General features: G+C 36.4%; 2 protein-coding genes across 9 annotated transcripts; one reads left to right on the top strand and one right to left on the bottom strand.

Moving 5' to 3' along the window:
- On the top strand, window positions 1-8,438 carry LOC137814350 (uncharacterized). Of its 8 annotated transcripts, XR_016521743.1 has the most exons (17): window positions 83-477; window positions 1,340-1,501; window positions 1,622-1,738; window positions 1,821-1,905; window positions 2,932-3,040; window positions 3,176-3,243; window positions 3,350-3,475; window positions 3,581-4,668; window positions 4,983-5,183; window positions 5,282-5,342; window positions 6,154-6,267; window positions 6,541-6,654; window positions 6,736-6,842; window positions 7,215-7,254; window positions 7,643-7,706; window positions 7,833-7,998; window positions 8,074-8,438. XR_016521743.1 is itself a non-coding variant. In XM_090303858.1 (13 exons), exons 1-13 carry the CDS (start codon window positions 416-418, stop codon window positions 6,835-6,837), a joined length of 2,409 nt encoding a protein of 802 aa, XP_090159984.1. In that variant the 5' UTR covers window positions 83-415; the 3' UTR covers window positions 6,838-6,846. The 8 variants fall into 8 exon arrangements, 1 of the variants encoding a protein (XP_090159984.1); XR_016521741.1 differs by lacking the exon at window positions 7,215-7,254; XR_016521742.1 differs by lacking the exon at window positions 7,833-7,998.
- A 2,010-nt stretch (window positions 8,439-10,448) lies between these two features.
- Window positions 10,449-11,252, bottom strand: LOC137814349 (uncharacterized). Its single transcript, XM_068617037.2, has 2 exons — window positions 11,051-11,252; window positions 10,449-10,802 (listed from the first exon to the last, which is right to left on the bottom strand). The coding sequence occupies exons 1-2, from the start codon at window positions 11,191-11,193 to the stop codon at window positions 10,562-10,564; spliced, it is 384 nt and encodes a 127-aa protein (XP_068473138.1). The 5' UTR covers window positions 11,194-11,252; the 3' UTR covers window positions 10,449-10,561.
- Between the last annotated feature and the right edge of the window lie 75 nt (window positions 11,253-11,327).

Genomic DNA, 11,327 nt, shown 5'->3' with positions numbered 1-11,327 from the left:
AGGGCTGTGGGATCCAACGGTGTAGGTGGAGAGATCTGAAGGCATGAGAGGGGAGAAAAAAGAAAACCCACGCATTTCCCTTAATGAGAGTTTCCTCCCCGAAAGTGTTGGAAATTGCAGGGGAAGGCCCAAAAGATGGGAATTCCTTTTAGCGTGGTGTGGTCGGGCTAGGTCTGTCTTCGAAATGAAACAAAGACGGAGGCTCTGAAATAAAGGCATCCCATTCGAGAGAAAGAGAGAAAGAGAGAAAGAGAAAGAGAGAGAAGAAGACGAAGAAGAAAGAAGAGGGTAGTGTGTGTTTGTCTCTGTCTCTGTCTCTGTCTTCCTTCGAAACCATGAATCTCCTCTCTTCCCTATAACTCTTATCAGATTCGATCCTCTCTTCTCTTCTCCCAATTTCGCCTCCTCCCCCAAAATGACGGGATTTTCTCGCTCGCGCGATCGCGCTTCTTCCTCTTCGCACAATTCCAACAGCAGGTCCATTTTCTCTAACTCGATTCCCTTTTCTAACGGAAATTCGTTTTGATCTTACGCCTGTTCGCAACCTTTCTTTCAATTTCTCGCCGAATCCGCGGAACGGATGTCAGTATCGGATTCTTTCTTTTCTGATTTTGCCGGACTTTTCAATTTCGCCTAATTCGCTTTTGTTTCTTTGACCTGTTGATGTGGCGGCGTGTTCGGGTTGCTTTCTGATTAGGATAGTTAAATAATGGTGTTGTTCTTGATGGAGGCAGCTGGAATTGAGCTTGATGCATGCGATTGCTGTTCCCGAGGCTCGATTTCCGGTGCTGCTGCATGGTTTTTAGGTTGGATCCTGTTTTTCTGTGGAGTGGTTTTAGGTGTTGGTTAACATCAATTCGCAGTTGCTGGCTTGGAAAACTGTCTTGAGTTTTCTTTTGTTTTGTCCCGGACGTCTGTTTGAGTCTTGTGAAGTTAGCTAGGGTTTTCGATGAGATCGTGGTATTGTGAGGTTATGGTCAATATGGGACATAGTGGTTGGGTTTTTGTTGATTATAGATGTTTGGTGGTGGTACTTGTTGGAAAATTTGTGCATGATTTTAATGGATGATCATGGAGAATGGGAGTTTCTTGTCGAAATTTTGTTCTTTCTGACCTTGAATATTGTACGTGTTTAGACTATGCGTGAGATTAGCATGGTGATCTGTCATGCTACTATAAATTGAGAATCCATTCGTTTGTCAATACTTGGATTTTCAAGTTTGTTTTCGTCAACTGAGGCCGAATTACAGAAATGCACTTTCCGTCTTTCAAGTTGAATTTGAAGTTACATGTTTTACTGTACAATATTTCTCTAACCTGATGTGTTGAATTTGGCCAGTGGTAGCAATGTATTCAATTTGCTCGCAAGGAGAGAGATCTCGCCCCGAACAAAATACGTGGCCAAATGGCACTGGAGAGAAGCTTCTAAGTCAAAGTCTAGTCCTTATTCTCGTCCCAAGAATGAGGTTGTGAGAGATGCAAGACGTGGTCTCCTCTCGTGGTATTTACACTACTTTAGTCCATAAGTTGTATTGGCAAAAAGAAGCCTCTTGAGAATGTGAAATTTTGTTTTCAAGAAGAGTCTATTTTGGGGACTAACATCACTGACAATGATTATCAGGGTTGAGGCTGAGTCACTGCGGCATTTGTCAGCTAAGTATTGTCCTTTATTGCCTCCTCCTCGGTCTACTATTGCAGCAGCATTTAGTTCAGATGGGAAAGTTCTTGCCTCTACACAGTAAGTTTTAACTGGCTGATCTCCTCTTTGCTAATTTTAATTTAAGAACTTTTATGATTGAATCTGATCTTGTTATGTGCAGTGGTGACCATACAGTGAAGATAATTGATTGTGAAACGGGAAGTTGCTTAAAGGTGTTAATTGGTCATAGGAGAACGCCTTGGGTGGTAAGTTTCAAATCTGTCTGCTTGCCATTTGCCTTGATTTCTTGTGTTTTTGTTTTATCTTTCTTTTTTAGTATCTTTTGGTAATGATTGTGGTTTATGGAAGGAATATTTTTGCATGAAGATTGATGAGAGGTAGTTTGCTCTGAAGAAGTGACAATTTAATGAAATTGAGTTGATGAAATTCTCAATGTTATTCAATTAGGTGATATCCTGCCATTCAATTTATGTAGCTATTTATTTGTTAGGAAAATATGTGTACAAGGGGTCTTTAGGTGGGGGGAAGGATGAACTGTTATTTCTACTTGAGTGGGCATGTTCTAATTGAGAGAGAAGGGAACTTGCAACCGGGGAAGAAAATTCTTTCCTAGCCACAACATTGTCCAAAACAGGTCTCGTAGTATACTACTACATAAAGAAAATATTAATTATTGTTGCATTATTTGAACATAAAATAATTGACACCAGGCAACAATGTATATAATTGTCTTTATTTCTCAAATACTTTATCTTTTTCATAAACTCACGGCTAAAAAACTCTCTCCTAAAATCAATGGGTACAGCAGAAGTTGAACATGTGCCGTTCATTCCCTTTTTTACTATTTGCCACTTTGGTTTGTGCCACAAAATCCTCTCTTTCCTCCTGAATCCATTCAACAAGACCCATGATCTTTGCTTGAAGCTTAATAATATGTGAACTTTTGCCACATGCAGTGGGTTGAAAATATCATTAACTGGTGTCAGGGATTTAACAATTTCTATAATAAATTACGGGCTTCTCATTTTCAATTAGCAAATTTTAATTATAAAAAAGAATGAGACTGGGATACCCATCCAGTTTATTTGCCAATAAATGGTGGAAGTGTCTAAAATTGTAGTTTGTGTAACCCAAACCAGATGTAACTATTGCAATCCTCCATCTCTCCTGTTGGAAATATTCCTGTGTTTCATGATGCAGTCCCCCGCCCCAAATTTTTTTAACTATGTGCTAATCATACCCTAAATTTGAACTTTGTGCTGATGGTACAGGTTAGGTTTCATCCATTGCATCCACATATACTTGCTAGTGGGAGCTTGGATCAAGAAGTTCGTCTATGGGATGCCAACACATCAGAGTGCATAATATCTCATCATTTCTGTATGTTTACTCATTTGCAATCTCTCTTTTACCTTTCTAAATTACTGTTTAACTGTTACTAAATATGTTCTTTGTTCCTTTCTTTTGTATATCGGTTTCTCTCTGATGAATTCAGTGGCTGTTTTTTTCTCACAGACCGGCCTATTGCATCTATTGCTTTTCATGCCAAAGGTGAAATAATTGCTGTTGCATCTGGCCACAAGGTAGTATTTTTTCTCCCATGTTTTTTAAATCTTAGATGAATTGTTGTGTTTTGTTCACACATTTTGGCGCCTGTTTTTTACTCTGCATTGTGAAATACTGTCTCAGTTGTACATATGGCACCACAACAAGAAAGGTGAAGCATCCTCACCTATATTTGTGTTGAAGACAAAGCGCTCACTCCGGGCTGTGCATTTTCACCCACATGCCGCACCATATCTTTTAACTGCAGAGGTGAATGCATTATAATGTTTTTGGTAGCATATATCCATGCTATTCATTCAGAATGCTATTTTTTGGATTTTCCTTTTGGTTAACATACTTTGTATTGATGTGTAGGTCAATGATCTTGACTCTTCAGATTCCTCAATGACAGAGGCAACATCTCTTGGCTATTTACAATATCCTCCGCCTGCTGTTTTTGTCACAAATATTCATCCTACACAACATATTAGTTGTTCCAGCGAACTACCTTATGTACCTTTCTTTTTTATGCCCTCATATACTCTTGACGAGTCAAGAACAGAACTACATCATTCTAGTCTTGATGTGGGCTCAGGTAGCATGCAAAGTGAGTCTTCTGCCATGGTACAGTTACAGGCAGACACAAGTGCAACAGAACAATATGGGGCTACAGTGTCTCCCATGGATACATTCTCTGAGATGCCCACTAGTTCTCAATCTGGTACAGAATATCCCGCTCATGCTGCATTCTCTAATGGAATGGGAATTGGCCTCAGTAATCTCACAATGGATGGTATGGAGACTGATGAAACCAGACATGCTGAAGGAAGCCAACATGGAAACTCTACTAATACCTATTCTCTTAATGGTGTGCTACATGGACTGTCTAGGCAAACTGCCAACCATGGGGTTCCCTCTGAGTTGGGTCAATTTAACCAGTTTTTTCCTTCTAGTTCAAGAGATCCAATTGCATGGGAGTTTCCTTTTCTCCAAGGATGGTTAATGGGTCAAGTCCAAGTTAGTGTTCCTTCAATGCTTCCTCACATGGGTGCTAGTCGTGACATTCTAGCCCAACAGATTGGTTCTTCCACAATGCCATCTAATTTTTCCAGTTCTAATAATGATGCAGCAATGTCATCTTCAGCAATAACTGGCAGCATCAGCATACCAGGTTCTTCATTGAGATCAGGTTTACGGAATCATTTTTCACAATCCCGTCAACCTGTATATGAATCAGGCAATCTTGCTTCTTCTATTAATAATCCACACGATGGATCCGATATCCAAACAATCATGAATCGAATTCAATCAGAACTTGCTGCTACATCAGTGGCTACTGCAGCAGCTGCAGACTTGCCTTGCACTGTGAAGTTAAGAGTGTGGTCGCATGACATAAAAAATCCATGTGTCCCACTTAATGCCGACAGATGTCGTCTAACCATACCACATGCTGTTCTCTGCAGGTACCTTCTGATGTTATATCATGTGGTTGACATGGTGTAATTTTTTCATATAAAATTTAGAAAATATAGTTTCTGTGCATAATTTGAGTTGAACATTTTTTTTTTCATTTTTCCCTGTGAATGATTTATGAACTTACTATTTGTCACTTAATAGTAATGGTGTTATACATAATTCAGTCATAATTATGTTCATTTGGTGTTCTTACCTCACATGTAATATGCATTTTTTGTATTAGAGTCAAATTATATTCTAATAGTTTATTGTGCTTATTTTTTTTTTTCATCTCACAAAGTTGGTTTTTTTCCCTTTGCAGCGAAATGGGTGCTCATTTTTCACCATGTGGTAGATTTTTAGCTGCCTGCGTTGCATGTATGCTTCCTCATATAGAGGCTGATCCAGGCTTACAAACTCCAGTACACCACGAGCCTGGTGTTGCAACATCACCAACCAGACATCCAATCTCTGGACACCAAGTTATGTATGAGCTACGGATATACTCCCTTGAGGAGGCCACGTAAGGCTTCTTTACCCAACTTATTGCTTCCAATTGGAACTTCATTCATAAACTTAAGTGAGTCCATTAGAGATTAAAATTGTTTTTATGTTGAACAGATTTGGGTTGGTGCTTGCATCACGGGCAATTAGAGCAGCTCATTGTCTGACTTCAATTCAGGTTTGTGTGCCCTTACTTTTATGAAACTCACACACGCACACTTTGTCTCACACACATACATACACACAATTTGGTCCCTGAATGAACAACTTGTATTGCTTTAGTCTCTCAAAGTTTCATCTATTGAAATTAGTCCGTTGTGGATTTATTTCTTTCCAAATTGACTATTATTGGTACGTAGGGCAATCTTGTTGACAACTTGACACATTTTTGGCCAACCTTTATTAACTCTAGACAGAGTGCTTTCCCATTCATAGTTTTATTTGTTGAAATTAAGAGGTTTAGGTGTAAAGGAAGGAAGATATATATATATATATATATATATATATATATATATATATATATATATATATATATATATATATATATATATATATATATATATATATATATATATATATATGAGAATGAAACACAAATTGAAATTAATTGTGATATAATTACAATGTATTGATGTGTTCATAAAAGCTAGAGCTTTAACCCTTATTTAGACTAATAATTTTCCTAACTATTAACTAACTAGGAAACAAACGATGATATAAGAAAATATGGTAATCAGTCCTATGAGATGATGAAATAGGAAAACCGATCCTGACGGATATTCTAGATATGATCAATATTTTCTTACATACTCTTTTACTATCTTTTTCCTTTTCTGCACATATCTGTACCACTATTTTGATATTCATGTTTTATAAATTGTTTCTTCTCTCTCGACACAGCCTTAGAGATATGTGCTCCCTTTTGAATGATACATGTTATTAAATTTATTCTTATAATAACTTTTGTGCAACTGCTGTTTGATGTGTAGTTCTCTCCTACATCTGAGCACATACTACTTGCCTATGGTCGACGCCATGGTTCTCTTCTTAAAAGTATTGTCATTGATGGAGAAACAACATTACCTATATATACAGTGCTAGAGGTAAGATGCTCTCTCTGAATTTAAATTTTTCTGATGTGAATTGCTCTCATTTGTACCCACCCTTTGTAGTCTGTATAATCTTTAGTATAAAGTGCCATTTGCTGGTTTTGGATCATGACATTTATGCTTAAACTGTTGTCTAGACAACTGTTCAACTATTTGTGCTTAATCTATGGGCTGACACCAATTGTTGTCGTTCATATCATCTATTCCCTTATTGTTTTCAAATGGTTTTAATCTGAATTTCATGTCTGAATTTGCTTTATTTTGTAGGTATACAGGGTGTCAGATATGGAACTTGTTAGGGTGCTTCCTAGTGCAGAAGACGAGGTCAATGTGGCATGCTTTCATCCTTTTGCTGGGGGAGGACTAGTTTATGGAACAAAGGTATGGTTTTGCCGGGGGGAACCAATGATGTATGCTTTAGCTTATATTATATAAGTGGTAATCTTTTGCCTGTGGTTGTAGGAAGGAAAGCTTAGGGTTCTCCAGTACGACGGTGCTCATGCAGTGAATGGCAACGGACCAAGTTACTTTCCTGAGGAGACCATAATTGGAGTCAGTCAGTGAGCAAGGTTATATATTGATTCTTCTAGAATTTATAGTTTATTTGACAACTGGGAAGAAACGGGTGGTTTTGATTTTCTTTTAGATAATATTTTGATGAGTAAAATCATCAATGTCAAAGGAGGATTAAGGGTAGGCTATGCTGATGATGCAATCACCTAAACTCTGATGTGATGATCATGCCAAAACGACATCCTTTTTTTTGGTGGGGTGAAACAGCCATGACAGTTACACTTTTATTTTAAGGATAAATTAGGGGAGTCTAAGCCAAATTGATTTTAAATTATATTTTGCAAAGGTAGTTGTCAAAGTTTGAGTCTCTCGCTTCTGCTTTTGGATCAGTATTTCATAATAACTACAAACCAATCCTTTTTCTGCAGCTATACGATATTTGATTTTCATTCGATGGGGGTTTTAGAGGTTAGAAAATTACATATTGGATTTTGCGTGATTCATTGCCTTCGTATGAAAACCGTGTTGCCTATGAATGTTGGAGGATTGACCTGTGTTAAATGCGAAAAGGAGACGGGGTTTGTGACGTGTGGTCTCTTATTTGGTTCGAGTAAATGTCAGAATGGTTTCCGAAGAGTCGAATGAAAATTTGTTTGATTGTTTCAAAGAATAATCATTTTGACTTTTTGTAGTATTCGCTTGTAGGAATTACTTCTCCTTATCCCTCTTCCGAAGAGTGAAATTAAGGAACATACTAGCTTTTGTTTTTACAATGGCATTCCTTTACGTTAATGTGCATTTGGATCATAATTATTGGTATGTTTATTTATCCTTACAAATGTACTGCCTGTTTTAGGTTTACATAAATGATTGGACATGGAATTCAAAGATTTGATTCACATTACAGTGCAACATACATGGTAAGCATTTTACACCAGCCCCAGTCCTTTCAAATGCTTGCGTTTGTGGTAATGTGAAATATATAAAACCCATACAAGATAAACTTTTTTATGCAAGTAGTGGATACGAAATATTTTTTGTTTCAGGATAATTATAGGGAGAGGTGGACCTCTCAAGCAGTTGAGCTTTCTCACCATAAGATGTACTATTTAGTCAGAGTAGAGATTCTCTCACCTTGATTTTTAATCAACAACTCAATCATTGAAGTTATTGAAAAAACAATTCAACCACTTAAAGCTCAACTCTTGGGAGGTACAAACTCTGATAGAAATTGTCCTTCTTTTAACGTGCATGAGGTTTTAAAATGTATTTCTTATCCCCATGCAGCTCTCTCTGCCGATGATCTGCCCAAACATCACCATATCCAGTGCTGAGCCCATGCAACCGCTGGTGGAACTTCACTCACTGCATTAGAAAATGTATATTTTTGTATTATCCATGTATGAATATGTACTAACATTTTCCTTTGTTAACATGTTTGTATTTCTTGTTCTTCCCTCCAACCCCCTCCCTCTCCCTTCAACCCATAAGCGGGCATCTCCGTTTCTACCTGTGTAACGTTAGTAGTCAAAGAAAATGTTTTTTTTTTTTTTTCTTTTTTCTTCCCCTGGAAAGTCTCTAGCTACACGACATGGCACTAAATTACACCATGCGGACGCCAAATATTTAATATATCCATGTTATGTAGGTCCTGTCCTGCGAGTATGGAACCCAAATATTTTCACGTTTAAGCTTTTTGGAATATTACCAAGCCACTAAGTTTTTCTTATGGAATTTATTGAAACCTGTCTATGTAAACAGAAACAATACTATCGAGGTCATAAGTTATTTTACCCTCCTAAGTAGTATATTAATTTTAAATATCGCTGTATCTAAGTACATTCCTGGTTTGGAAACCCGATTACATACTAGTGGAAGGGATCGTACAAGATCATCAATTTTGAAAATAAGAGCACTGCCAGTGAACGTTCTAAGTTTTGCTGAATGTAGAAAAGGAAATGTTATATGTTTGGACATATTTTAATATTCCATGAAGAAAGTATGTTTATAAAACTGTTCTTTAAAAGTGTAAAAACAAAATAGAATAGAAACAATAGGAAGTGGAAATGAGTGGATAGGTATATGTCATGGGACACGCAATGGTGTGGTAATTGTAGGGCACGGCACAAGTTGTCGTTGGTCTTCCCTCCTTAGTGAGAAAAGTTTGAATTGGTTTTTGCCTCTTTCTTGTGGTTGGGTTTTGGTTAAATTTCATTTTCTTATTCATGAGTTGTAACATCTTTTCAAATTTCAACTCGTATCAAATATAAATTTGGTCCCTGCTTTGGGGAGTAAAACAAGATAGAACGTATAAATGCAAGAATCCAAATAGATGGTTGCTAAACTGCTGAAACAAAAGATACTCACCCTTTAAAAAAACAAGAAAGAATTGGAGGAAAAGGATGAACACGATAAATTCCAAAGAAAAAAAGAATGTAGCCATTATAAAGGGCCATGTGCAAGTCTTTTTCTGTAAATACAATATCTAAAAACCGTGTACTTATCTGCATGTCGTCCACTCCTGCTATATTCCACTTCAAAGAAGGAAATTATGTTAAACAAATTATTTCCAAACTAGACAAGTTATAAACCAGGCATCAATAATGATAAATATTATTTAAAAACATTTAATTAAACAGTAACCATCATTACATTTTAAAACATTTTATTTTTATTCCTCGGTTTATTTGAAATATTTCATGTAATTATTCTACATGATATATTATTTAACAATTTAAAGGGAAAAATTAGCTCATGCTTAGTTTCAATTATTTTTCAACAAATTAGTGAGATGCTTGTCTTTTACCCTGTTGATTGTCACTTTTTAGTTTTTTAAGCTTTAATGAAAAAAAATTATATTTTACAGAATAGGAATTATAGTGTGACATTAAGTGATAATAAGATTTATTTTTCGCAACGGTCAGTTAATAAACTAAGTAATGTTTGAAAAATATTATCTTAAGTATTGAAAAATCAACATTCATAAAAATTTAGCGAAAATAAGATTAACAAAACTTAATCTTCAACTGTAACGTAAATGGATCCTTGATATATTATATTAATATTTTTTGAATAAAAAAACTAATTCAAACGTACACACATTTTTAGAACAGTGACAGCAGAAAGGCAATAAGTTGATGAGACTAAAATGATGAATGGTGGATGCATGGAAAATGGAGGTTTAGCCAGCCCAACAGATAACAGATAAAATAAAAAATGAAAGAAGAAAGAAGAAAGTATGAGCATGGGTGGAGATAATTAGATATGAGAAGAGAAGTGAAATGAAGAGAAAAAGAAGAAAGTGGAATCGGTCGTAGTCATCAGATGAGAAAGTGTATCGATGGTCGTGTCCAAATCATTCTTATACCTTCTTTTCTTTACCAAATTCAACATTTTCCCTTCATCTTACTCTCTTTCATTATTATTCTTCTTCTTATTATTCAATTAAAACACCGTCCAAAATCATTGACCAGTCAAAGGAACAATAAAAGCTGTCTTTTATATTTTTACACGTAGATGCAGGGGTTGCTTTGAACATAGCATGCATTGACTGATATGTTTTCTCCTTCTTTGACTCAAAATAATTATTATCATTCATTTCTCTCTCTTTCTGTCAGCCATATCATCTCAATTCAATTCCCCCCACAATCAAACAACAGCAATCAGACAACCATTTTCCATCTTCTTTTTTCAATGAATAATAACAACTTGATGAATCATACAGGCTAAAATTAAGCTAATTAATCATAATCATAGGTCCACACCACACCAATAGTTAACAAGATGATGATGATGATGTAGAAGAAGAATTTGATTCAAATTTGTAGTACTTATCCACTGCAACAGACACATCCCAAGTGCAACTCAGTCCTTTTGGAATTGTCACAAGGTCCCCAGCTCCAAACTCCACAAACTCTGATGACCCTTTTAGGTATGCCTTCACCTTCCCTTTCACCAAGTAGCACGTCTCTTCTGCATCAAATTTCAACTGGTACTTCCCTGGAGAACAACCCCACCTTTCATTTTTTCACCCCATCAAAACAAAAGTTAATTCACAGATTACACAGTGTCACTGCATTCCATCATCATTCTAATTTTTCATAAGCCAAAAACACAGATGCAATATATTTATAGTGCCTTGACATCACTACAGTAAATGTTTTACACTGAAACTCAATTCTGATTAGAGAATAACACTCACACACAAGCTTATTCTTTTTCACAATACATAGCAAAAGAGAAGCAGAGAAGGAAGGGCATGTACTTGGGCCAGCACTTGATGTTCAACTCAGCTAGGCGTGGCTGGGGAGGGTTTCTTTCAATGGTGATTCTGAGGTTTGAGTTGGATTCTGCAGCCATGGATGAGAACTGAGATGAATGTGAAGAAAGTGTCAGAAGTTGGTACATGCACTCTTGTGTGGCTTTGGAGAGAATGAAAGGGAAGGGAACATAGCAGTGTTTTATAAGAGGATAATAAGAAGACTTTATATTTATATAAGACTTTTTCACAATAAATAATAATCACGATTTATGGTTCGTAC

Source organism: Phaseolus vulgaris, chromosome 1 (assembly GCF_051622355.1).
Source record: "Phaseolus vulgaris cultivar YP4 chromosome 1, ASM5162235v1, whole genome shotgun sequence".
NCBI classification, from domain to species: domain Eukaryota; kingdom Viridiplantae; phylum Streptophyta; class Magnoliopsida; order Fabales; family Fabaceae; genus Phaseolus; species Phaseolus vulgaris.
The sequence above is the reverse complement of the archived record's forward strand: the minus strand, read 5'-3'. Positions and strand labels throughout refer to the sequence as shown.

Bases quoted from the DNA above. Each gene is read 5' to 3' on its own strand.
- LOC137814350 (XM_090303858.1), top strand. From the start codon at position 416: ATGACGGGATTTTCTCGCTCGCGCGATCGCGCTTCTTCCTCTTCGCAC. The intron at 3,244-3,349 runs GTAGTATTTTTT...ATACTGTCTCAG, and splicing joins CTGTTGCATCTGGCCACAAG to TTGTACATATGGCACCACAA. The intron at 6,268-6,540 runs GTAAGATGCTCT...TTTATTTTGTAG, and splicing joins CTATATATACAGTGCTAGAG to GTATACAGGGTGTCAGATAT.
- LOC137814349 (XM_068617037.2), bottom strand. From the start codon at position 11,193: ATGTACCAACTTCTGACACTTTCTTCACATTCATCTCAGTTCTCATCC. The intron at 10,803-11,050 runs GTACATGCCCTT...AAAAAATGAAAG, and splicing joins AACATCAAGTGCTGGCCCAA to GTGGGGTTGTTCTCCAGGGA.